Source organism: Accipiter gentilis, chromosome 7, assembly GCF_929443795.1.
Source record: "Accipiter gentilis chromosome 7, bAccGen1.1, whole genome shotgun sequence".
Classification (NCBI taxonomy): Eukaryota; Metazoa; Chordata; class Aves; order Accipitriformes; family Accipitridae; genus Astur; species Astur gentilis.
Window position 1 is genome coordinate 13405850 of NC_064886.1, and position 23503 is coordinate 13429352.

At 68.7% G+C, this 23503-nt stretch overlaps 4 protein-coding genes across 18 annotated transcripts; 3 read left to right on the plus strand and 1 right to left on the minus strand.

Moving 5' to 3' along the window:
• Positions 1 to 282: 282 nt before the first annotated feature.
• Positions 283 to 6347, minus strand: DCST2 (DC-STAMP domain containing 2). 8 transcript variants are annotated; one of them, XM_049805730.1, is made up of 15 exons: positions 3951 to 4371; positions 3689 to 3859; positions 3458 to 3559; positions 3147 to 3341; positions 2978 to 3043; positions 2651 to 2864; positions 2407 to 2564; positions 2140 to 2304; positions 1859 to 2026; positions 1666 to 1766; positions 1460 to 1590; positions 1167 to 1282; positions 1000 to 1093; positions 666 to 905; positions 283 to 579 (listed from the first exon to the last, which is right to left on the minus strand). In XM_049805730.1, the coding sequence occupies exons 1-15, from the start codon at positions 4369 to 4371 to the stop codon at positions 480 to 482; spliced, it is 2442 nt and encodes an 813-aa protein (XP_049661687.1). In that variant the 3' UTR covers positions 283 to 479. The 8 variants fall into 8 exon arrangements, with proteins under 8 accessions (XP_049661687.1, XP_049661686.1, XP_049661681.1 ...); XM_049805729.1 differs by lacking the exon at positions 3951 to 4371 and adding exons at positions 6116 to 6221; positions 6321 to 6347 and having other exon boundaries at positions 1000 to 1567; positions 1666 to 2564; positions 2978 to 3341; XM_049805724.1 differs by lacking the exon at positions 3951 to 4371 and adding exons at positions 6116 to 6221; positions 6321 to 6347 and having other exon boundaries at positions 1000 to 1567; positions 1666 to 2564; positions 2978 to 3559.
• Positions 4418 to 8202, plus strand: DCST1 (DC-STAMP domain containing 1). The gene is given in 16 exon segments (XM_049805738.1): positions 4418 to 4497; positions 4584 to 4709; positions 4787 to 4861; positions 4961 to 5089; positions 5171 to 5310; positions 5386 to 5563; positions 5731 to 5874; positions 6030 to 6196; positions 6198 to 6385; positions 6559 to 6658; positions 6751 to 6846; positions 6927 to 7053; positions 7170 to 7286; positions 7402 to 7634; positions 7636 to 7794; positions 7797 to 8202. Coding segments are annotated over 16 exon segments (2427 nt in total). The 5' UTR covers position 4418; the 3' UTR covers positions 8166 to 8202.
• Positions 8203 to 8979: 777 nt separating this feature from the next.
• ADAM15 (ADAM metallopeptidase domain 15) lies at positions 8980 to 16947 on the plus strand. 6 transcript variants are annotated; one of them, XM_049805731.1, is made up of 25 exons: positions 8981 to 9224; positions 10022 to 10125; positions 10809 to 10885; positions 11252 to 11330; positions 11428 to 11504; positions 11579 to 11756; positions 11828 to 11890; positions 11974 to 12042; positions 12157 to 12326; positions 12403 to 12487; positions 12553 to 12701; positions 12781 to 12958; positions 13126 to 13221; positions 13320 to 13515; positions 13586 to 13694; positions 13767 to 13917; positions 13986 to 14063; positions 14141 to 14252; positions 14364 to 14502; positions 14866 to 14919; positions 15176 to 15281; positions 15739 to 15807; positions 16063 to 16134; positions 16302 to 16423; positions 16791 to 16947. In XM_049805731.1, exons 1-25 carry the CDS (start codon positions 9119 to 9121, stop codon positions 16840 to 16842), a joined length of 2691 nt encoding a protein of 896 aa, XP_049661688.1. In that variant the 5' UTR covers positions 8981 to 9118; the 3' UTR covers positions 16843 to 16947. The 6 variants fall into 6 exon arrangements, with proteins under 6 accessions (XP_049661692.1, XP_049661688.1, XP_049661693.1 ...); XM_049805732.1 differs by having other exon boundaries at positions 8982 to 9224; positions 13129 to 13221; XM_049805735.1 differs by lacking the exon at positions 15739 to 15807 and having other exon boundaries at positions 8980 to 9224.
• An 880-nt stretch (positions 16948 to 17827) lies between these two features.
• EFNA4 (ephrin A4) lies at positions 17828 to 22641 on the plus strand. 3 transcript variants are annotated; one of them, XM_049805739.1, is made up of 6 exons: positions 17828 to 17953; positions 20312 to 20604; positions 21327 to 21395; positions 21556 to 21615; positions 21697 to 21959; positions 22060 to 22641. In XM_049805739.1, exons 1-5 carry the CDS (start codon positions 17838 to 17840, stop codon positions 21786 to 21788), a joined length of 630 nt encoding a protein of 209 aa, XP_049661696.1. In that variant the 5' UTR covers positions 17828 to 17837; the 3' UTR covers positions 21789 to 21959; positions 22060 to 22641. The 3 variants fall into 3 exon arrangements, with proteins under 3 accessions (XP_049661696.1, XP_049661697.1, XP_049661698.1); XM_049805740.1 differs by having other exon boundaries at positions 21700 to 21959; XM_049805741.1 differs by lacking the exon at positions 21327 to 21395 and having other exon boundaries at positions 21700 to 21959.
• The last annotated feature ends 862 nt before the right edge of the window (positions 22642 to 23503 follow it).

Sequence of the window (23503 nt, forward strand, 5' to 3'; positions counted from 1 at the left end):
AGCAACACTACTCAGGCCTGGGGGAGCGAGCGGGTCTGGGGGCACTGTGGGGCTGGGGGCACCATAGTAATGGGGCTGGGGGCACCATAGGGATGGGGATGGGGGCACCATGGGGATGGGGATGGGGGCACCATGGGGATGGGGACGGGGACATCAAGGGGCTCTGGGTACCATGGGGATGGGGATGGGGATGGGTGGGGGCACTGAGGGCCTGGGGGCACAATGGAGCTGGGGGCACCATGGGGATGGAGCCAGAGGCAGCATGGGGCTCGGGGCACCACAAGGTTGGGACCATCGTGGGGTTCTGGATGCCAGCTCCAGGCGCAGGGATGCTGCTGCCTTGAAGATCAGGTGCTTTATTCACCAGCGCCTCCCCACCCGCCCCAGCAGCTCCCGGCTTCCACCACGCTGCTCAGGCTCCAGCCATGACCCCAGAGCCTGGCCCCGCATCCTCGCCACCGCGTGGCACCGTCCTGCCATCACCAGGCCCTGCCCTGGCTGCTAGGTGGCTGCAGGGCCATCACCTCCTCCAGCTCGCTGCCACTGCTCTCAGGCTGCTCCTGGTAGCTGAAGTCCAGGCTGGGGGGGGAGAGCAGTGTTGGTGACCAGCACCCCCAGTGCCAGGGCATGTCAGGGACATCGCCACTCCCATCACCAGCCCTCACCTGGAAATCGAGCTGTCCTCGCCATCCATCCCACTGCTGCCCCCGTCGCTCTCCCTGCTCGCCTCCTCCTTCAGCTGGGCTCGCAGCCGGGCTGCCAGTTCAGGGGGCAGCCGGCGGCTGCCCCCCCAGCCCCCCACCACTTTGCGGATGTGCTGCTGCAGCAGCCGCCCTTGCTCCTGTCCCTGCAGCGCCCGCACAGCTCCCAGCCACAGCCCCACCGTGTCCTCGTCGCTGGAGTCCCTGCAGAGTTGGGGCGGGGGGGGCGAGCTGCAGACCCCCCCACCCACTGCAGCCCCACCAGACTCCAGTGGGCTCCCTGCACCCCTCTGCTCACATCTCCTCGTCCCCAGTGTCCCGGTAGCTCAGGGGGCCCATGCAGATGGAACAGATGTTGTTCAGGGTTTGGTAGCACTCAGTGCAATACAACCCTAGGGAAAATGGGGCACGTGAGGGGGCCAGGAAATTCTGAGGGCAGTGTCCCCTGTCTAGGGGAGCTCCTACCTTTGCAGCTGGGTGTGATGCATGCGATGAAATCCGGCTGCTCTGCCGTCCCACAGGCCAGGCAGCGTTTCTGCTGGATGCCCAAGAGCCGAACCAGCCGGGCAAAGGTAGGCAGCCTGCCGGCAGGGAGTTGATGCTCCATGGGGCAACGCCATCCCCGGGGGTCCGCAGCAAGGGCTTTGCCCTTGCTGCGGACCCCCGGGGATGGCGTTGCCCTTTTGCAATGCCCAGCAAGGTGCTTATGGGGTTGGGATGGCTCCAACTCCATGCATGCACTCCCCAGGGGAGCTTACCTGGAGGTAAGGAATAGGAGCAGGTTGCCTTGCCCGGCGTCAGCCGTACGCTGCATGACAGCTTGGCGCAGGGCACGTGCCAGCCCTGCCCGCCGTGCCAGGATGGTGCTGTGGAGGAAGGTTGTGCGCTCCTGGCATGGCAGGGGTGGGGTGAGGGCAGGTGGCTGCCGAGGGGGCATGGGGAGGTGGGAGGGGGGGCTTCTCACCTGCTCGCGGCATGGGTAGTAGGCAGCACACACTGCCCGGCGCAGGCGTGCCACATAGCTGCCGAAGACAGCGATGAAGAGGCAGATGCCATACAGAAGTCCTGGTGAGAAGAGGATGAGTCACGCAGGGGTGACCCCCCCTGCGCCCTCCCCCTGCTACCCAGCACGCTGAGGGTGCAGCAGCCCCAGTCACCCATGCTGAGGTAGGTGCTGTAGTCAGGCTCCACGGGCTGGAGGATGCAGCGCTGGGAGAGCACCGAGATGTTGCCCTGCTGCAGCACGCCGAAGGCAGAGACCAAGTCCCGGAAGATCTCACTGGTGTAGCCTGTCCCATTGACACTGACACCCAGCACCGCTGGCGCTGCGGGGTGCACAGCTCAGTCCCGGGGAACGGGCAGCTGCTGCTGCAAAGCCCCGGCCCCCAGCCAGCAAAGCACCCAAGGGTACTGCTCCGGCATGGTGGGTGCTGCTCACCCCTGGCGACGACCTCCCCCCGCAGCTGGTGCTGGACTAGGTCAAGCAGCCAGAAGAGGCTGTAGTCGGCCAGGATGATGCTGAGCCCCAGCAGCACGTGGCGCAGGACCCCCACCAGCTGCAGCCCATATTGTCGCCGCTCCTGCCGTGACAGCCACAGCCCAGCTGGGCGGGCATGGAGCACCATGAGGACATGCGGTGCCGGGACCCCCCAGCTCCTTGCTGCAGGGGTCACCTGGGGGATGGTCCCCCGGGTGTGGGGCTGACCTGGGGCGATGTAGCGGCCGCTCTCCCAGGCTGTCAGGGGCAGCACGGTGGGTTTGCCCTGCTCCGCCCGCCACAGATCCAGCTCCACGAAGCGCCGTGTGATGTAAACGTTGTCAAAGGTGTCATCCTGGAGGTATCGGTGACGGTACCGCAGCGCCCTGGGGACACAAGAAGGATGCTAGGCACCGGCACACTGGGTTGCTGTCCCCATCATGGGGCCGGAGCAGGACCCCAGCCCACTCACTGGAGGTACATGTAGAGAATGGCGCAGAAGGAGACGTGCATGAAGAGCCCCAGGACCTGGCGGATGGGCTCCAGGCGCAGGCGCACGCCCTCCATGATGTCCAGGGCCACCTCCCCCAGGCTCTTGCTGGCATTGAGGCTGATGTCAAAGCGGTGCACAGCCGAGATGTTGAACTCGAACTCCCGGTGGACGCGGTCCAGAGCATCCCTGAGGGCTGCGGGGGTGACAAGGGGCCACGCGGTGCTGGGGGTTGGGGCAAGAGCCAGGACAGGGCAGAGGCAGGGCAGAGAGGGACCCTCAACCCCGTCACGGCACTGGGATACTCACGGTCTCCAATTTTCCTCTTGAGGAAGGACTGGATGTACTGCGGGATGATGCAGAAAAGGAGGGCAACTGCAGAAAGGAGGGGTCTCTGCCAGGGTGAGGCCCCTGTGGTGGGTATGGGTCCACCCCGCCACTTCCCACCCCTCCTGCAGAGGGACAGGGACCCACTCACCATTGGCCAGACCACAAAGGGGCCTGAAAAGAATGATGACGTAGCAGAGGAAGAAGAGGAAGGGGATGGCACGCTCACACCTGTCCTTGGCCTCATCGAAGAGGCGCAGGCAGCGGCGGTACGGCGTGCCCAGCTCGTGGTTGCACACTCTGCCCATGTTCGCCAGCCACAGCCAGACATTGTGCAGGGCTCGGGCTGTGGGCCGGGAGCAAGCGTTGAGGGACAGGCAGCAGGCAACGGGGACAGGGACAGACTGAAAGCAGGATGGGGGGGTGCTGGAGATGGGGAGACCCTCGGGGACCCCCGCTCACCGACGTGGCTGACGGAGTCCATGATGGAGCGGAAAAACTTGCGGACATGGTCGCCCACCACCTTGGCTTTCTGGGCAATGTCCTTGATTTTGGACAGCATGTCTGCAGAGAGGGGCGACCCCTGACCATACCCTGAAGGGCGAGGGCAGCCCAGGGCCGGCTAGTGCTGCTGGGGCTCCCCCGGGAAGGGACCCTCCCATCCCACCGCATCCCCTCGGCCCCTCCTCTCACTCAGCAGCGGCTCCTGGGCGCGTTGCAGCCGCTCGGCTGTCTGGTTGAGGGCGAGCTCGGCCCCACACGACAGCGACTCGGCAGCCCGGGAGAAGTTGTGCAGGATGTTGGTGCAGGGGCCCTGCATGGCCATGCCCAGTGCCAGCATCAGCATCAGCATCTTCCCCTCCCCTGCAAGGACAGGGGGGTCCTGGGGCTTAGCTGGACCCAGCACCCCCTGGCACTCCCCTGGCTCCCAGCAGTGGTACCAACAGCTGCTTACTGGTGAAGATGTGGGGCAGCGATAGCAGCACAGTGACCCGCACCTTGACAGAGAAGGCCATGCCCAGCCCCAGCCCTGCACCCAGGCTGGTGGTGGTGACCAGGCAGTACCAAATGTTGTGGCCCTGCGCCAGCAGCACCAGAGCTCCATACAGGCTGGCCAGGGCCATGCCCAGCATGAAGCCACCGGCACTGCGGGCTAATTCCCGCGCCTTGCTGGCCTCCTCCGGCCGGCGCATCTGCCGGGGCCACCTGCCCCCAGACCACTGTGACGGGCTCTTCCCCCAGCCCCTCAGCCCCTGCAGGGCTCTGCCCAGCCACAAGACCAGCCCCATGCTGGGCTGGCTCTCCCAGGCTCCTGGTACTCTCCCAGGCTCCAGGCACAGGGATACGGCAGGTGGAATGGGCAGCTCACAATGCATTGGTTCCAGGGGAGCACCCCACTGTCACCAGGACAAGGCACAGAGCCATGGAGCCAGTGATGGCCCCTGGGCAAGAGTGCTTGGCTAGGACAGAGGCACGCAGGAGGCAGAAACCACCCAACACAAGTGAGATCCCCTCCTGCCCTGCTGCTGGCCAGGGCTGCCCACGGGCGGCAGGAGAAGGCAGGGCTGACGCCTCCTTCCCCACCCAGCCCTGAAGCGAGTGGTGGTTGCGCTGCTGCCCGCCCCGTGCAGCCGGTTTCTCTGGAGTCAGCCAGACCAGTACCGCACCAACAAGTTTTTCCTGGGTGCCAGTGTCGGGACCCTCCTTGGCCTCGGTGAGTGTGCCCTGGTGTCGAGCATGGCAGGGGGCCGGTGGCACTGAGGGGCTCAGGGCACATTTGTGGTGTTTCAGGGCTCTGCCAGCTCCTCATCGTCCCCATGAACATCACAGAAATGCGCAAGGTGCAGATTTCCTATGGGCTAGCGGGTGAGGATGGGGCCAGGAGGGGACTGGGGTGACGGGGGCCATTGGGAGCCCCAGGGGGGTCTCTGCAGGACCGTGGGGACAGCTCTCTGCTCCCCACAGGGGTGACTGCCTTGGGCTGGGCCACGTCCCCCCACTTTCGCTGTGCCAGCCTGCTCGTGGCCCCCAAATTCCTGGGCAAGGAGGGTCGGGTCTACGTCCTCTCCTTTGTCCTCGCCGCCATCTACAACGGTAGGGTCCCCCCTGCATCCCTGTCCCCCCTAGCAGGGTCCTGAGGGCCAGCAGGGTCTGAGCCACCCCTGCTGGTGCCAGGGCCTGTGGCCAACATCTGGCACAACCTGGAGGAGGTGACGCGCTCGCTGGGCTGCGTGGCGGAGCTGCAGGTCAACCACAGCCGTCAGCTCTGGCAGGTGTCGACAGCCCCCCTGCGCAAGGTGATGGAGGACATGGCGGTGAGGCAGGGGGCCGGGGTGGGTGGGGGGGTGGCAGTGGGAGCAGGGCTGAGCCTGTGTGTCCCCCATCGACAGCGGAGTGGGCAGACGCTGGGCACCGAGATGCAGAACATCTCACGCGCCTTCGTGGGGCTGAACGAGGAGGTGGCCAGCGAGGAAGGGTATGACCTGCGGCAGCGCCAGCACACAGACCCCCAGCTGGCCCCCAGCACCCAGCAGTTGTATGAGATGAAGACCAAACTACGCTGCACTTGTGAGTGGGGTGGGCAGGAGGCTGGCAGCATGCGGTGCTGGCAGTGGCTGGCCAGGGGATGGGGCTACCACAGCCCCTGGTTGCTGGCCTCACAGGGCACCCTGGATGGTGTTCTGGGCCAGCGGGTCCAGGGGTGCATGGGCAGCTGAGGGCTCCTGCACCCCCAGATGTGATCGAGTTGGGCATGCAGCGCTGCTGGGACTGGTTCAGCGCCAAGCATGATGCTTGCATGGCACGAGTGGTTGTGCCCCTCATCAGCCACCTCCTCTGCCTGCCCATGAAATTCAAGTTCCTCTGCCACATCGTCAAGAGTGGGTGATGTGTGGGATGCTTGCCCTGTCCTCCCTTGGTGAGGTGGCTCTGGCTCTGTCCCCTGCAGCCCCCTGGGATGGCAGCCGCAGCCTGTGCCAGGGTGATGGCCAGGGGCCCCGGCTCTGCCAGCACCATCCCCACTCTGTCCTCACAGTCATGCACAGCTGGTGCTGGGACAAGATCCCGGTGGAGGGCAACTTTGGGCAGATGTATGACCTGGTGAACAACTCCGTCAGCAACCTCAGCCAGGAATTCAGTGCCAGCGTTGTCTTCCAGGTGGGTGTCTGTCCCCTCTGCCCAGAGCCAGGGCGGGGGCCGGATCCCGACCAGCCCCACGGTCCCTCTGCTGCAGGAGCAACACCACGAGATGCTGCTGGGTGCCAACGTGTCAGCGGAGCAGCTGATGGAGGAGGTGACCTCGCACCTGCAGCAGCACGGTGCCCACCTGGGCCAGGCCATCTCCTTCTTCCGCCTGCTGCTCTCCTGCACCTTCCTCCTCGTCTTCATCTCGTGAGCCCTGGGATGGGGGGGGAGGGGGGGGCACACCCCTGTGCCAACTGCAGGGCGTGGAGGGGTGGGGGGCCTCCTTTGGAAGCAGGTCTGGGGGGGGCATAAAGACAAGGGAGGGGCCTGGGGGGCTGTAGCTGGTCCCTCCCCCCTGCCTGGACCCCCCCTCTTGCCAGGGCTTTCTCCTACACCAAGCAGTACTGCCAGGACATCCGCTTCGACAACCTCTACGTCACCACCTACTTCCGCCAAATCGATGCCCGCCGCAGAAAGCAGGTGAGGGGGGAGAAGGGGCGGCAGATGGCACCCCACCCCCTGTGGGGAGTCCCAGGGAGCTGCACTGAGCCACCCTGCTCCCCCTCCTCCAGCACAAGCGGACACTGCTGCCCCTGCGCCGGGCAGAGGTCTCAGCCGTCATCTTCCCATGCCGCTTGGCCGTGCAGCCACCTGAGCTGCAGAGCATGGTGAGGGGCTGGTGGGGCGGGCTGGGGGGCTGAGGGGCCAGGGCTGGGGGCCAGGCTGTGGCAGACCCTGCTTCCCGCAGGTGCTGGAGGTGCTGGAGTGCATCCCGCCCCTACTACTCCTCCTCCTCGCCTGCGGCCTGGACCACACACTCTTCACCATGCTCAGCATCATCCAGCAGCACTCCTTCGTGCAGTACTCCTTCCACAGTGAGCCCACGGCCCCACAGCCCCACTGCACCCCACAGCAATGCAAGGGTCATCCCCCCTTCCACCCTCCTACCCAGCCCCACAGCCACCCCCCCGAACATGCTCCTGTCCCACAGGCAGCCACCACTTGGCTGTGCATGTGACGGGCACGTCCCTGATGGCTCGGCTCCTGCGGAGCACCATCGGGGCCCTCAACACCTCCTCCGACACCCAGCTGGAGACGTCCAACGTTGGTGAGCCCCCTCAGGGGATGGCCCCCCCCAGCTCCATGGCCTGGCCACCCCTGCCTGCGGGAGGGACTGGGGGGGCTTTCCTCAGGGAGGCTTAGTGCTGCCACTTTGTCCCCAGCCTGCCTGCCACAGCCCCAGAGCATGACGAGGCAGCAGTATGTGGGCAGCTGCCTGCCCCTGGCTGTGCTAGTGCTGCTCTGCCTGGCCCAGGTCTACACATACCGCCTGCGCCGTGCCATCGCTGCCTTCTACTTCCCCAAGGTGAGCGGCAGCCCCAGCACCAGCCAAGGGCCTGGCACAGCCCAGCTCGGCCCAGGGGGGCAGTTTTTGGGGTGGGCTAGTGCCCCTGGCCCCCCCTTCATGGTCTTTGCTGGGGCAGCGGGAGAAGAGCCGCGTGCTCTACTTCTACAACAAGCTGCTGCAGCAGCGGCAGAGCTTCGTCCACCGGCAGCGGAAGCGCATCGCCCAGCGAGCACGGCGGCACCCAGGACTGGTGAGCAGGGATGGGGACTGGTGGGGCTGGGACCGCACCGGGGTGCCAGGGCAGGGGCGCTTCACTGTCCCCTGATCCCAGGTCTGTTCCCCTGTGGGGTGGCCGCTTGGCCCGAGCCCCACAAGGTCCCGGCCCCACTGCAGGGGAGGTTGCTGCTGGAGTGGTGCTGCCGGCGCTGGCCACGACTGTGCCGCTGGATGCACCAGAGCTGTACAGTGTGTGGGGTGCCCGTGACCCCCCAGGACCGGGTCTGCCCCGTGCCTGCCTGTGGTGCCCAGTACTGCAGGCTGTGCTGGAGGGAGGTGGGCAGCGTGTGCCTAGCCTGCACCCCTGGGGACCCCAGCCTCACCCAGGACAGCAGCGACGAGGATGCAGGGTATGCAGCCTGAGGGCACCTGGCAATAAAGGCTGTGACTTCCCCTTGCACGGCATGAAGTGGGGTCTGTGGGGTGTGTCTATGGGGTGGGGGTCTCTGGTGTGGGGAGTGGTGAAAGGGAGTGTAAGGGTGATGAAGGTGGGGGGTCTTCTTTGCCTGGGATGGGGAACGCAGGGGTCTCTGATGTATGGGTTGGGGAAGGTGGGGATCTCGAGTGTATGGGGCAATGGAGGTGGGGGTCTCCACCGAATGAAGTGGTGAAGGGGAGGTCTCCGGTGGACCCTGGGACGATGAAGGCAGGGGTCTCCGATGCATGAGGTGGTGAAGGCAGGGGAGTCCGGTGTATGGGATGGTCGAGACCAGTGTCTCTGCTGTACAGGGTGGGAAAGGGGGGGGTCTCCTGTGTACGGGGTGATGAAGGCAGGGGTCTCTAGTGCATGGGGTGGCGAAGGCAGGGCTGCCTGGTGTATGGGGTAACAAGGGCGGGGGTCTCCGCTGTACGGGATAAGGAAGGCAGTGCTCTGCGGGGCATGGGATGGTGAAGATGGGGGGTCTCCGCTGTATTGGCTGATGAAGGCGGGGATCTCCGGAGCACGGGACGGAGCAGGCAGGGGTCCCACTCCACAGCGGCAGTGCAGGGGGTCTCGGTCGCAGCGCACCGGGTCAGTGGCAGCTGGCTCCCGGCGCACACGGAGCCGCCTCCGAGGCGCGGCCACCCGGGTCCGTCCCCCCCCGCCCCCGCGGCGGCCGGGCCGGGCGTCGCCGGCGGAGCGGCGGCGGGCGGAGCCGGGCGGGGGCCGGGCAGGAAGTTCCTCCTCCCGGGCCGGGCCGGGCCGGGCGGACCGGCGGCGGCGGTGCTATGCGCGGCGGGAGCGTCGGCGGGGGCGGCCGCGGCGGGTCAGCTCGGGAGCCGCCTGCCCAGGACCGCCGAGCCCCGTTCGGGCTGCGGGGGGCGTGGGGGGGGCGATGGGGGTGCAGGCTCTGCGACTGCTCCTCCTCCTCCTCCTCCTCCTCCTCCTCGCCGCGGGGCTACTCCTCGCCGCCAGCACCGGGGCCAACGGGAACGGCGCAGGTAAGCGGGGCCGGGGAGCCCCGGCGGGCCGTGTCCCCCGCCGCCCCGGCCTGCGGGGGTCCGTTCCTCGCTTCCTCCAGGGCATCGCGCGGGGACCCCCGGGGACCGGCAGCAGCTGGGGTTGGCCGTGCGGGGGTCGCAGCCCCGCGGGATGCTCGGTGCCTCCTCCGCCTCGGGAACGGCGGTGGGGACCAGCGCTCCTCGGGCTGGTGGGGCCGTGGGGAGCGGGGTCCGGGGGAGACCCCTGCCCCTCCAGCCTCCCCCGGGGTCCAGGAGGGCGGCGATCCCCCGGGGAGCCGGGAGGAAGGGAGGGCTGCGGGAGGACTCTGAGGCTGCTGGGCCGGGCCTCCCAGCCCTCCCCCGGTCCCCGAGCTGGTTGTACTGGGCAGCTGGGCTGGGGCTGACGCAAGGCCTGGCAGGGGACCCCGGGAAGCCCATCCCGAGGCTGGGGCGTTTGCTCCCCATCCCCCTGCCCCCTCCCACCGTGGGGTCCCCTCCAGGCGTCCCCCAGGCTCCGCTGGGAGCCAGCATCCTGCGTGGTGTGGCTGGGGGATGCTCAGGGTTTTGCCTGGGGGCAGCCCGGGAGCTGCTGGGGTGAGCATGGGAGCCCCCTGTTCCGGCTCCCCACCCCAAACCCCTTTCCCTGCCCCTGGGGGGCCGTGCTCTGATGGGCAGCTGTGGGGACCAGGCTGTGACAGGAGCCGGGGCTGTGATGGGTAACTGGGGGGGGGGGGGGGGGGGGCGCGGGATGTGATGGGTGACAAAGCTGTGACGGAGCAGCTCTGGGCCCTGTGCAGGTGACAGCTCGTGGCAGCGCCATGCAGAATTGGGACACTCCTGGCATGTGACCCCCTGGGTCCTGAAGGACAGCCAGATGCTCAGCCTGGCAGAGGCAACCAAGGTGAGCCCCCACCCACATCCCTGGGGTGTCCGCGCCACGTAGAGGCTTGTGACAGTGGGGTGGGAGCTGCCTGCACCCCACCACCTCCTCCTGCCCCCTTCCCGGTGAAGGAAACCCGACATCCAGGTCCCCTGGTCCCATGTCCCTGGGGATCGGAGCACCCAGAGCCTCTGGACGCCCCAGGGGCAGTGGGGAGGGGGCCCCCAGCAAATCCTCCTTCCCTTCCAGTCCTGATGCTGGGAGGGACCTTGCTGGGTCAGGGTACCCACCCTGCGCCCGGCACTCCTCCCGGCTGGGGCGGAAGGGCCCAGCCCGCCCCACGGCCGTTGGGAGTCTCTCTGGCGTTTCCGCCACCCTGCACCGGGCAGGAAGCGCGGGGGGCGGCGGGAGCAGGGGCCCGGCTCTGTTTGACCCCCCCCTTCCCCAGCACAATGAGCCCGGGAGGGAGGGACCCTTCCTGCGGGGTGTGAGGGTGGGGGCCGGGGTGGGCAGGGGATCCCTTCCGCCCCCTCCCTCCGGGCACGTGCCAGGGCCAGGCAGGTCCACCGGCCTCCTGCCGACACCCTGCTGGGGGTCACGGCGTTTCAGGGGGGGTGGGGTGGGGGGTGGGGGGAGACCCGCAGCTTGGCGCAGGGTCGGGTCCCCTGGGGCGGGGGGGGTCCTGTAACCGCTTCCTGTGGTAGGGGGGGTTCCCCGCCCGGCTGCGGGTCCTGCTGGAGCTGGAGGGGACACAGCTGGTGCTGGAGTTGGAGAAAAACTGGTGAGTTGGTGGCTGGCTGATGCAGAGCAAGGGTGGGAATGGGATGGGGTTCCCCAGGAGTCCTGTATCCATGAATGGTGCATGCAGGGTGGGGGGTCCCATGGGCTCTGTCTCTGTCCATGGTGGACAAGGGGTGGGGGTCTGAGGGACCCTCTCTCCATCCGTGGCACACATGGAGGGGGGATCCCTTGTTCTTCTTCTCCATCCATGGTACACCTGGGGTGGGGGTCCCAGGGACCTTGTCTCCATCCAAGGTGTGCCTGCAGCAGGGTGGGAGGTACCAGGGTCCCCATTTTCATCAGTGGTATGCTCAGAGTGGGGTGAGCTGGGGGTCCCTGCTGTGGCGGTGACACATACCTCTTGCAGGGAGCTGGTGCTGGGTGCTGGGGCACTGCTCTACTACCTGCCCAACGGCACACGGGTGACGCAGGAGACCAGCGAGCAGGTAGGGCCTGAGTGCATCGTGTCCCTGAGCGCCATCTCTGAGCCCCGGAAGGACCCCAGTATGGGGCTGGCTCTGGACTCCCCCCTCTCTGCTGCAGGAGCACTGCTGCTACCAGGGGATGGTGCGGGGCTTCCCTGGCTCCTGGGCCAGCCTCTGCGCCTGCACCGGACTCAGGTGAGCCCCCGGTCCCAGCGGTCCCTGAGCCTGGCTTCCACTGTGCCGCTGATGCCTCCTCTCCCCTTCCTCAGTGGCCACCTCTGGCTGTCGGAGACCAGAAGCTACGGGATAGAGCCAGATGCCAGCAGCCCCCCAGGGCAGCATGTCGTGTACCGGCCACAGGAGGTCCGACTGGTGCCACGGGCCTGTGGGCAGGGCCCCCTGGATCCGCCCCGGGTGGAGGAGATGGAGCCCCCTGGGCCACAGAGGGTGGGTCACCCACAGGTCTTGCCCCACCAGAAGGTCCCCTTGCCCATGCCCTGACCCCGTCTCTTCCTCAGGGCAAGCGGGCAGTGGCAGAGCAGTGGTTTGTGGAGCTGGTGATGGTGGTGGACCACGCTGCGGTGAGTGCTGGGCAGATGGCCCTGGCACAGGGGCTGCCCTGCTCCCCCGCCAGCCTCCCTGACACCCCTCTCTGCGCCCCCAGTTCCAGAATTACCGCGACCTGCAACGTGTCCGCACCCGGACCCTGGAAATCGCCAACCAGGTGGATGCGGTGAGTCACCGCCGTGACCCGCCGGGCACCATCCATCCTAGCACAGTGCTTGGCTCAGGTGTGCCCTCGCTGCTGTGTTGCTGGGGGTCTCTGACCACCCCCCATACCCCGTAGTTCTTCCAGCCACTGGGATTGCGGGTGGCCTTGCTGGCGGTGGAGGTCTGGAGCGAGGGCGACAGGTTCACGGTGGGCGGCAGTGCCCGGGCTGCACTGGAGCGGTTCCTGCGCTGGCGCCAGGAGGAGCTGCTGCCCCGGCTGCCCCATGACAACGCCCAGCTCCTCACGTGAGTGGGGGACTGGATGGGGCTGGAGGCTGAGGCGCACAGGCAGCCCTCCCTGACCCCTGTACTCTCTCCCCAGGGGCGCCCACTTTGATGACGTCTCAGTGGGGATGTCGGCTCAAGCCTCCATGTGTTCCCCTGCGCGCTCTGGAGGGGTCAGCATGGTCAGTATGCCCCGTCCCTCACCATCCCCTGCCACTGGCCCCCCCTGACCTGCCCTGTCCGGCAGGATCACTCGGTCAGCGTCCTCGTCGTTGCCTCCACGGTGGCCCATCAGCTGGGGCACAACCTGGGCATGCGCCATGATGGCGCTGGGCGTTTCTGCGACTGCAGCGACCTCCGGCAGGACCGCGGCTGCATCATGGCATCGCCCACGGGGTGAGGGCTGCAGGCAGGGCCGCAGGGGGCCAGGGCCGAGCCCCCTCCCCACCTCACCAGCCCCCCTCTGGCTCTGCAGGCTGACGCCTGGCTTGAGCTTCAGCAACTGCAGCCAGCAGGACCTGGAGCGCAGCCTGCGGCAGGGACAAGGCTGGTGCCTCTCCAACATCCCCGAGCCCCAGCGCCTGGCCGGGAGTCCCTACTGCGGGAACCGCTTCCTGGAGCCAGGCGAGGGCTGTGACTGCGGCCTCAGCATGGTATGGGAGGCTCTGGGTGGGCTGGGGTCCCCCCTGTCTCCCCCCCTTCTCCTGAGCCTGGGGCTGCCCATGCCATGGCTCTGCCCAGGGACACTGTGACCTGGCCCTGCCATGGGGCTGGCAGGGGGGATGCCGGTGCCACCCGCTCACTGCAGCCCCTCTGCCAGCAGGAATGCACTGATCCCTGCTGCAACAGCAGTGCCTGCCAGCTGATGCCCGGGGCCGAGTGTGCCACAGGGGATGCCTGCTGCCAGGACTGCCAGGTGTGTAGGGACCGGCAGCTGGCAGGGCTGGCACTCCAGCCACTCCCTAGGGTGGGTTTCTTGAGGGTCCGTGCTCATCTGACTGTGCGCCCTCACAGCTGCGCCGTGCCGGACACCTGTGCCGGGCGCCCCTGGGCGAGTGCGACCTGCCCGAGTTCTGTGACGGGGTCTCACCACGCTGCCCACCCGACACCTTCCTGCAGGACGGACAGCCCTGCGCCAGTGGGCGGGCGGTCTGCTACGGTGGCACATGTGCCACCTATGAGGGGCAGTGCCAGCAGCTGCTGGGGCCAGGTACGGCGGGGCTGGGGTGGGGGCGAGGAGCTGGGTGGGGGTGCTGAGGTTTGCTGTTCCCCTGCTGCAGGCGCCAGCCCCGTCTCCAGCTCCTGCATGGCCTCCCTGAACGTGAAAGCGGATGAACGTGGGCACTGCGGGCAGCTCCCCAATGGCTCCTACATCGCCTGCACCCAGCGGTGAGCGCTGTCCCCTCTTCACCATCTGCCCCTCGCCATCCCGCCCTGGCCCTGATCCCTCTGTCTCTGCAGGGATGCTGGCTGTGGGATGCTGCAGTGCCAGCGTGGCAGCACCCCCAGGGACAGACCAGAAGGGTCCTGCCAGGGGACCCTCCTGCCTGGGGATGAGGATGTGAGCGATGCGGCTATGGTACTGCCCGGCACTGCCTGTGGTCCCGGGAAGGTGAGTGCCAGGGTTGTGGGAAGGGGCCAGGGGGCTCACCGAGTGCTGATGCCCTGTCCCCTGGGCAGGTGTGCCTCCAGCGCCAGTGCCAGGACGTCTCTGTGCTGGGTGACCAGCAGTGCCAGAGCAAGTGCCACGGGCACGGGGTGAGTGCAGGGCTGTGGGGGTGGGTGCTGGAGGTGGGGACCTTGCCAGAAGTTGAGGCTTGGTGTCACCCACTCAGGTGTGCAACAACCACGGGCACTGCCACTGCGAGCAGGGCTGGGCCCCCCCGACCTGCGAGAGCCCCGGCACGGGGGGCAGCCAGGACAGTGGCCCTGCCGCCCTGGAGCGAGGTGAGGGCACAGGCAGGCGGCGTCCGCCTGGAGAATGGGGCTTTGTGCGGCTGGCGCGGCCTGAGCCAGCATGGGGTGCAGCGGGGGGGGCTGACGTGCCGCTCTCCACAGGGGGGAGCACCCTGCCCACCACCCTGCTGCTGATCACGCTGCTGGGGCTGGCCCTGGCGCTGGGGCTCTGCTGCACCCGCCGCACTGGGCTGCACAAGCGCCTCTGCCAGCTCAGCAAGGGGACCTCCTGCCAGTACAGGTAAATGCACCGGCAGGGACAGGTGGCACGCATGCCTCTGTGCATGTGTGTGCTGCGGCAGGTACTGGAGCTGCAGGCCTGCATGCAGGCATGCACACGTGTGTGGCGGGTAAGCGGAGTGTAAGCATGTGCATTTGCACGTGTGTATGTGTCCCGTGGTGGCTGACCAAGCGGTGTGCATGCCTGTGTCCCCATGCAGGTGACAGTCTGTGTGCGTGCGTGCCCGCGTGCATCCCTGTCCCCCCTCCCCCGGCGAAGGTAGCAGATCCTGTCATGCATCGTTGCCCCATGTCACCGCGGTTCCTCCCCCCTACTGCCCTCCCCCCCAGCCCTGGGCTGAGCCCCCCACTCTTCTCCCCACAGCGCTGAGACCCAGGCCCGATTCCTGGGTCCAGAAGCCCCAGACGGCTGGAGCGGGTAACGTCACTGCTGGAGCCTGGGCGTGGGGCTGTCCCTGAGCCGTCCTGCTTCGCAAGGCCTCCGGTGCTGCGATCTTCCCCTGGCAGTGCCCGTGGGGTGTGGGGCAGCCCTGGGGTGCAGGGTGTCACCTCTTCTGGTGCTGAGGGGTTCGTTTCTTTTGGGCTTCCGCTGGTGTCAGTGTTTCTTGGTTGCCGTGTGGGGTTCCCCAACTGCCTGGAGCGAGCGGGGCCTGATCCTGCCTCTCCTTCTGCAGGATCTCGCAGCCAGAGCCCCGGTCGGGCAGCCAGGGCCCCCCCGAGCGCCCCCGGCCCCCACAGCGGCATCAGGCCACGGAGCTGCAGATCATGCACAGCAGCAAGGTGAGAGCTGGGGGGCTGGGGATGGAGGGGGCTGTTGGCAAGGGTGATGCTGTCACTGTGGTAACAGGCTGTGGTTGCCGTGGGTACCAGGGTTTGGTCTGGTTGTTGCCGAGGAGGCATCCCCAGGTACTAGCTCTGAGAATCCCTCCGTGCAGGGCCGCATGGTTTGACTCCGCGGCGCCCAGGGACAAGAGCAGCCTGGCACAGCCCTGGACCATGCTGCTCCAATGCCCTGTGCCGTGCTTGGCACTGGCTGTGCTTCTCCGGGATCAGTGCCCAGCCAGGGGCTGTGGCGGGCATCCGAACCAGAGATGCTGCTGGGGCCCTGAGCCCCAGAGACGCCCACTGTGTGGGGGGGGTTTCTGCTTTGCGGCGGGAGGGGGGTCTCTGCATGCTGCATGGCTTGCCCTGCTCCAGGGCTGCATGGCACGCCTGCCCCCTCTCCCTCTCTCCGCAGCCGGCTGCTCTCGCCTCTGCCCGGCCCGGTCCGCCCTCGCGGCCTCTCCCACCAGATCCTCTTCCCAAGGTAATGCCTGGGCTGGGGTGGGGGTCCTGGGCAGCACCTCCCTGGCCACTGGCCACCGCTGCATGCCTGGCTGCGCATCAGCTCTTGGGGACCTGTGGGCCGCGGCTCGGCTCCTAGTGCCCACCACCTGGTAGAGCCAGCACTCCACCACCGGAGAGCCCTGGCCCCCCAGAAAACCTCCTGCCCGGTGGGAGGCTCATCCCCTGCGGCCGCCGATCCCCCAGCTGTCTCACTGTCCCTGCTCTCTCTGCCCAGGCCCCCCCCTCGGACAGGCCGCCCCCCCCCACACGCCCACTGCCTGCGGACCCCGTGGTGCCAGGCACTCAGGTAATGGTGGCACGGTGGTGGCACCAGCGTGTGGAGCAGGACGGCGTGCACCTGGGCCGGGCCTTCCCTTGCCCCCCCTCCTGAGGCAAGGGAGGTGATTTGGGCCCCCTTGAGCCCAGCAGGGGGGTTGGCCTGTGGCGGAGCTTGACACCCCCATTCCCCTGTAGCCCCCAGGTCCAGCCAAGCCCCCCCCGCCTCAGCGGCCGCTGCCCTTGGACCCCCCGGGGCCTTCACTTCCCCACAGTGAGACTCCCCCTGGTCACCCCTACGTCACCGTGATTCCCTCCAGGTGCGCATGGCGGGGGGGGAGGATTGGGCTGTGGGGTGCCAGGTTGGGGGTGCTATATGGTGCTGGGGGGGGGCTAAGGGGTGTGGGGGGCCAGGATGGGGGTTGCGGGGGGTCAGAGCACGGTGCAAGTGGGGACTGTAGGGGCCAGAGTGGGGGGGCTGTGGGGTGCAGGTGGGGGGCTGGAGGGTGGGGGCGAGAGCAAGGGCCTGGCCTGCGGGGGGTCCAGAGCGGGGTGCAAGTGGGGGCTGTAGGGGCCAGGGCTGAGGGGCCGCAGGGGGTCGGTGTAGGGGGCCGGGGGTTGGGGGGGGTCGAGCACGGGGCCGTGGTGCGGCTCCAGCCCCATCACTGCCCGCCTCTCTTCCCCCAGGCCGGCCCCACCGCCGCCACCGCCGCCTGCGGGCGCCCAGCGGCAGGCCTGAGCCGCGGCTGCCACAGCGCTGGAGCCCCGGGGAAAGCCTCGCCCTGGGCCCCGCGGGGCCTCGCCGCCCGCTTGTCCCCCGCCGACGCCAATAAAGGGGCTGTGAGCTGCCTCCGCGCTGCCTCCGCCGGACCGGGGACCCAGGGCGGCGGGGGGGGGGGGGGGGGGGGGGAGGGGACGGACGGGACTACAACTCCCGGCAGCCCCCGCGGCGGCCGCCGGAAGCGCCGCCCGCCATGCAGGAAGCGCCATCCGGCCGCGACCGCCCCCTGGCGGCGACTGTGCGCGCAGCCGCCCCGGGGGGGGCGGGGGGTCTCCCGTGGAGCCACGTGGGCACAGGCACGTGCAGGAGCCTCCGCCTGTGCACGCGGACACGCGTGTGCAGGAGCAGCCCCGCGTGCAGGGGCACACGCGTGTGCAAGAGCCGCACCCCCTCCCTCCCCCCGCCGCCTGTGCAGGAGCCACCCCGTGTGCACGGATCGGCGCCGTGACCCCCCACCCCCACCCCGCCCCCGGGTCCCGCCGCTCCTGCCCGGTGCCGGTGCCGGTGGGTGCTGCTGCCAGGCCGGGAGCGGGCGCGGGGAGCAACTGGTGTTGCCGGTCCCGGGTGCCCGGGCCGTGCTGGGCAGTGCCTGTCCCGTTGCCGGTCGATGTTCGCGGGGCCGGGGCGGGGTGGGGGGGGTACCGGGAGAGGACCGGGGACGCCGGTCCCGGTGCCGACGGATGCCGGAGGTACCGGTCGGGGCGGGGCTGGCGGTCCCGGGGCTGGCCGGTTCCGGGCCGGGGCCATTGCCGGTGCTGGGGGTGCCGGTGCCGCCCCCCAAGGGTTAATGGCACTCGGGGAAGTTGCCGGGCGGCGGCGCGGCGCGGATTGGCCCGAAGTTGGCGGGGCGGGCCGGGCCGGGCCGAGCCCCGCCGGGCCGGGCCGCCCCCGCCCCCCGCCGGCCCCCGCCCCGCCGCCCCCCCGCCGCCGCCGCCGCCGCCGCCGGCGGAGCCATGCGCCCCGCGCCGCTGCTCGGGCTCCTGCTCTGGGCGCTGCTGCTTTGGGCGCCGCCGCCGCCGCCGGTGCGCGGCCTCCGCCACGGCGTCCACTGGAACGGCAGCAACCCCAGGTAGCGCCGCCGCCCCCGCTGGCCCCGCCGCCTTTGTGCGCCCCGGGCCCTGCCGAGCCCCGGGCCCGCGCCGCCGGTAGGGTCGGGGCGGGGCGGGCGGTGGGCTCCCGGGCGGGGCGGAGCTGGCGGGCACCGGGCGCCCCCGGGTGATACCGAGACGGTGAGTGCCCCCGGTGGTACCGGGTGGCACCGAGCCCCGGGTGGTAGCGAGCAGTTGAGTACCCCTGTGGTACCGAGCCACCGGGCACCCTTGGGCGTTACCAAGCCGGTGAGTACTCCCCGTGGTACTGAGCTCCGGGCAGTACCGAGCCACCGGGCACCCCCGGTGGCACCAAACCCCGGCTGCCACTGGGTGGTACTGAGCCGGTGAGTATCCCCAGTGGTACCGAGCCACTGGGCGGTACGGGGCACCCCTGGGTGTTACCGAGCTGGCAAGTGCCCCCGGTGGTGCTGAGCCCTGGGCAGTACCGAGCCACTGGGCACTGCTGGTGGCACCGAGCGTTGGGTGGTGTCGAGCAGGCAGGTACCCCCAGGTGATGCTGAGCTCTTGGGTGTTACCCCACCGGTGGGCAGCCCTGGTGGCACCAAGCCCCAGGTGTTACCATGCCAGTGGGCACTCCTGGTGGTGCCAAGTGCCCAGTGGTACCAACCTGTAGTGAGCCTGGGCATCCTTGGTGGTACTGAGCTTTGGGCATCCCCTGGTGGCACTGAGCCCCAGCACGCTTTCTGGCCGTGGGACACTTGTGGCCAGTGGGTACCAAGCCTGGGGTCACTCTGGGTGGCATCAAGCCAGTGGGTGGCACTGCGAGGGCTGCGGGTCCCCACGGCGGATGTCCCCAGTGGTGGGTATCATCGGGCACAGCCCAGCCTGTGCCCAGCCAGGGGTGCTGCCCGCAGGCTCTGCTGTCATCGGTGGGCCAGGGTCCGTCCCCATTCCTCCTCCCAGCCTCCTCCATTTTAGGCCTTTCCCAGCTCGGCGCTGCTCAGGGCCTGGGGGGCACGGGGAGGCCGGGTCAGGGTGCCGTGCTGGGGGCTGCGCTCCCCCACGGGGAGTCTTGTGCCCTGAGCCCGCTGGGCTGGGGCAGGCAGGCACGTGCCGAGCAGTGCTGGGGGCACCAATGCTGCCTTGCACCCCTTGGTAGTGGGGACCTGCAGGTGGGAGGCATGGAAACCCACCACCCGTAGGTGCCCTGGGAAGGTGGGGGGGCTGCGTGCCCCTCCGCAGGGTCTGGGCAGGGCCCTGGCCCCTGGCAGCCCTCGGCCCTGCCTGGGCTCGTCCTGGCCAGCGTCACCTGGCAGGATGCTCTGAGTCAGCGGGAAACCTGTGCCCGGTCCTGTCCTTGAAGAGCCCCCGGCCTGGGGGGGGGGCTGCTGGGGCCCAAGCCTCCCCGGCTCGACAGTGCTGCCGGCCTGGTGATTAATGTGCCGGCCTCTGCCACAGCTGCCAGGAATCTGTCTGGTGTAAACACTGCCTGTGCCTGCACCGGCAGAGAAGAGGGGAGGAGGGGGCTGGAGCTGACCCCCGGGGCTCTCTGTGCCAGGTTGGGGCGACCTTGCCAGCTGGGCAGCAGCTCGGCAGCCCCATCCGTGCCACAGTGCTGCCAGTGAGGCCAAGGCCCTGCTGGGCTGGTCTGTGCCCAGGCTGTGGCAGGATCCGGCCGGTTAGGAGACGTGAGCGCAGGGCGGAGGTTGCTGCCCTGCTGGGGCTGGGAAGGGGGAGAGGGGCTCCTGTTCCATCACCTGTCCTGGGCGGGCAGGACCAAGTGTGTGCATGTGTGTGTGTGTGCATGCACACGTGTGTGCATGTGTGTGCACGCATGTGTGTGCCTGCAGAGGTGTCTGCTCCACCCTGGCCTGGCTGCACGTGCTGTTTGCACAGGCGTGAGATCATGCCATCCCAGCCACCACATCGGTGCCTGCCTGCCTGTGCAGGTACCCGTGCTGGGCCCCCTCCCATGCCTGCCCAGCCGGCAGAGTCCCCTTTGCCCCCTGCCCCAGCCCACTGCCCCGCTGCGAGCACCGTGTCAGTTCAGGAGGTGTCAAGCGGGGCGGCCCCCCGCCGGCGTGTCAGTGCCGATCAGCACCGAGGGCGGTGAGGCGAGTGCCTGGAGTGACGGGCTTTGTGCCCTGGCTGGCGCGGCTGGGGTCCCCCCAACTGCAGTGGCTGAGCCCATTCAGCTCCAGCGGCTTGCGGCTAATCTGAGCTGATGCCTGGTTGTGTGGAGCAGACGGGTGCCTGGTAGCTGTTTTGGCAAAAGCCTGGCTACCTGCTCTGCTGGGGTGGGGGGTAGTGGAGTGTCCCTCTCAGGGGACAGCTGGACCCCCGGCGCCTGCTCCCCGGCATGCCCTGCCCTGTAGGTTCCTGCGGGACGACTACGCCATCCAGGTGGCCATCAATGACTACCTGGACATCTACTGCCCACACTACGAGGGGACCGTGCCTGCCGGCCGGGCAGAGACCTTCACGCTCTTCATGGTGGACCGGGAGGGCTACCGCGGATGCTACGAGACCCCTGGTGCCTTCAAGCGCTGGGAGTGCAACCGGCCCCACGCGCCCTTCGGGCCCGTCCGCTTTTCAGAGAAGATCCAGCGCTTCACCCCCTTCTCTCTCGGCTTCGAGTTCCAGCCAGGGGAGACCTACTACTACATCTGTGAGTCACCCGGAGGGGCTGGGGCACAGCAGGGCGGCTGTGCTAGGGACTGGGTGCAGCCAGGGTTGGGTCCCACCAGGGTCCAGGTTGAACCAGGTTTGGGGCCCAAGGGAGGGTCGGGGTACAGCGAGGATCTGGATGCAAGTGGGGTGGGGATGCAGAGGAGAGTCCGGCTGCACCAGGGCTCTGGATGTAACAGGTCGGGGTGCACAGGGGGGTCTGGATGCAACCGGGGATCTGGATGCAACAGGGATTGGGGTGCATTGGGGAGGACTGGGGTGCACGAGGGGGTCAGGGTGCACAGAGGATCTGGACTCGTCTGGGGCTGGGGTGCTCAGGAAGGTCTGGCTGCCCTGGGGCCCTGGATGCAACCGAAGTTGGGGCACACAGGGGAGCCAGGACATCCTGGGGTCGGGGTGCACGGGGGGGTCTGGATGCCCTGGGGTCGGGGTGCACGGGGCGGGTCTGGACGCCCCAGGGTGGGGTGCAGGGGGGTCGGGGTGCAGGGGGGGTCTGGACACCTCGGGGTAGGGCGCGGGGGGGTTGGGGTGCACAGGGGAGTCTGGATGCCCCGGTGTGGGGCCGGGGGGGCGGCCCCGCCGTCCGCCGGGAGGGGGCGCCCCAGGACCGGCTCTGGCCCGGCCCGGCCGTCAGGGGGGCCCGGCTGGGGCTGGGGGGACCGTGCCGAAGGGGGGACCCGCTGATGTGTCCCCTCTGCCCAGCTGTCCCCAGCCCCGAGAGTGCCGGGCGCTGCCTGAAGCTGCGCGTCTCCGTCTGCTGCAGAGACACCAGTGAGTGCGGCTGGGGGGTGGCTGCGCCCCAAAAGTCTGGGGATCCCCCTCCCCTGCCTCTGGGGCAGCCTGGTCCCTGCTAGGGGGTACCGGGGGCCTCTGGGGCAACACTGTGTGCTCCAGGCGAGCCGGTCACTGACACGATTGCGGTTTGTTTCAGCACTGGAGCCAGTGACGGAGGTTCCCAATTCACAGCCTCACGGGCACGGGGGGCCGGAGGGTGAGTACGGGGCGGGCAGGGGGACTGGGGGCTGGTGGGGGGCTGGGGGCCAGCTCACCCTGACCTCTGCTCCTGCCCTAGCAGACGCGGTGCCCGCCCGGGGCATTGCAGCCCTGCTGCAGCCCCGCACCCCTTGCCTTGCGCTCACGCTCCTGGCCCTGCTCTGGATCTGATACCCCGGTGCTGCCCATGGTGGGGAGATGGGCTCCTCTGCCCCACCGCCTGCTTCCGGACTCTTCCTCCACTGCCGTCCCCCCGCCAAGCCCATGCAGCAGCCCTGGGCCACAACTCACCCGCCGGACCTCCACAGAGCCGAGCTGGGGCCAGGAGCTCCACCCTGGAAGGTGAGGGCGGAGTGAGGGGCTAGGGGACAGCAGGTGCCCCCGGGGGCTGGTCCCCCTTGCCGTGCTGCAGCATCCCCTGACGGGGCTCTCTCCCTCCCAGGGACCACGCTTCCCACCGGCATCGACGCACATCGGCCCTGCCAGCCGCCCTGCCCCGGCGCTGGGCTCCCCAAAGCTCGACGTATGCCTGCTCTGCCCCAGGGCCGTCGCCTCATCTTGTGCCTTCCCCCATGGACCCCCTGCCACAGGGGACAGGGACCCCCAGGCCCTGGAGCGAGGCGGCAGCTCCTCCAGGCACCACTGTCCTCCGGCGAGGACACCCGATCTGTCTTCTGGGAAGACGCCCTCCTTCATGCCGTCACCGGCCCCTACGGTTTGGTTTTAACCCCTGGTAGTGACTGAGCCGAGCAATACAGTGTTTGCAAGATCGGTGTGCCCTCGGGCTCTGAACCCCCCACCCCTGGCCTCACGCTGCCCCTGGTCCCCTCCTGCCTGTGCCCACCTGCCTGCGGTCCCCATCCCCACAGGGATGCTGGGGCACGGGCCAGGGCAGCCGCCCCCCGGGGGTGCCTGCATCTCTCACCACAACCTTTGAGGCCAGGGGTTTAATTGCAGCGATTTGATATTGAGATGTCAGCTCATGTAACAGGGAGAGCTTTAATTACAGATGAGCTGCCTGCAATTAGCGCCTGGCAGCGGGACCCAGAGCTGGCTGCTGGCGCCTGGGATGGGACAGGTGTGAGGGGGTGATGGGATTGGGGGTCGCTCACCCAGAGCCCCCAGCCAGGAGCTCTGGTCCTGCTTGCTGCCCTCGGCTGGGCTTCCTGCGGGGTGGTGGTCCTCCATCCATCTGTCCATCCGCCCACCGCCCACTGCATGCCCCATTAGGATGGACCGTGAAGTGGGGGGCTGCAGGGGCCACAGTTGGGGTTTCACCTTTCACCGATGGGTCACCCAAGTTGCTGCTGGGGACAATCTCATGGCATAGCTGGGTCCCTGCTGGGATCGTGGTTCTGGTGCAGCCGGCAGCTGTGGGATGGAGCCGGCAGCGGCATGCCCCAGGCTTGCCTGCTGGCAGGAGGGTTGCTCGAGGCTCCTGCAGTGGCTCCTGTCCCCTTGCCCCATGGGTGCAGCCCCCCACCGCCCTTCTCACAGGGGGCCCTGCTGGAGCTGAGCTCCCCATGGGGCCGCCAGCAGCCGGGCCCCCACAACTCCCCCCCCACGCAGGCGTTGCCGGCCGCCTGCCGCAGTGGTGCTGGGCACGTCAGACAGGTTTTATGGCTTCTCGGGAGAAACTGCTTGGCAAGAGACTGAGCAAAAGCATCGACCGCGCCGCGCCCCTCCCCCCACACTGCTGCCTGCCCTTCCCCCACCGCACCCTGCACCCCATCCTTGCACAGGCAGGGGCACCCCGTCCCCATGGGGGACAATGGGGCCTGGGCCCACAATGGTGCCTAGAGGCTGCCTGGTGCAGGGGGGGCCATGCCCTGTGGGAAGCCCCCCATGTGGGGGTGCTGGGGAGACTGTCCCTTGTGGGACCCCTC

Coding starts and splice junctions, on each gene's coding strand:
- DCST2 (XM_049805724.1), bottom strand. CDS start 3,848: ATGCTGATGCTGATGCTGGCACTGGGCATGGCCATGCAGGGCCCCTGC. Junction 2,565..2,650: donor ATTCTCTACATGTACCTCCA/GTGAGTGGGCTG, acceptor TTGTGTCCCCAG/GGCGCTGCGGTACCGTCACC. Junction 906..999: donor GACACTGGGGACGAGGAGAT/GTGAGCAGAGGG, acceptor CCAACTCTGCAG/GGACTCCAGCGACGAGGACA.
- EFNA4 (XM_049805739.1), top strand. CDS start 17,838: ATGCGCCCCGCGCCGCTGCTCGGGCTCCTGCTCTGGGCGCTGCTGCTT. Junction 20,605..21,326: donor GGAGACCTACTACTACATCT/GTGAGTCACCCG, acceptor CCCTCTGCCCAG/CTGTCCCCAGCCCCGAGAGT. Junction 21,616..21,696: donor CGGGCACGGGGGGCCGGAGG/GTGAGTACGGGG, acceptor CTCCTGCCCTAG/CAGACGCGGTGCCCGCCCGG.
- ADAM15 (XM_049805731.1), top strand. CDS start 9,119: ATGGGGGTGCAGGCTCTGCGACTGCTCCTCCTCCTCCTCCTCCTCCTC. Junction 12,043..12,156: donor TCGCCAACCAGGTGGATGCG/GTGAGTCACCGC, acceptor CATACCCCGTAG/TTCTTCCAGCCACTGGGATT. Junction 14,920..15,175: donor GCCCCAGACGGCTGGAGCGG/GTAACGTCACTG, acceptor CTCCTTCTGCAG/GATCTCGCAGCCAGAGCCCC.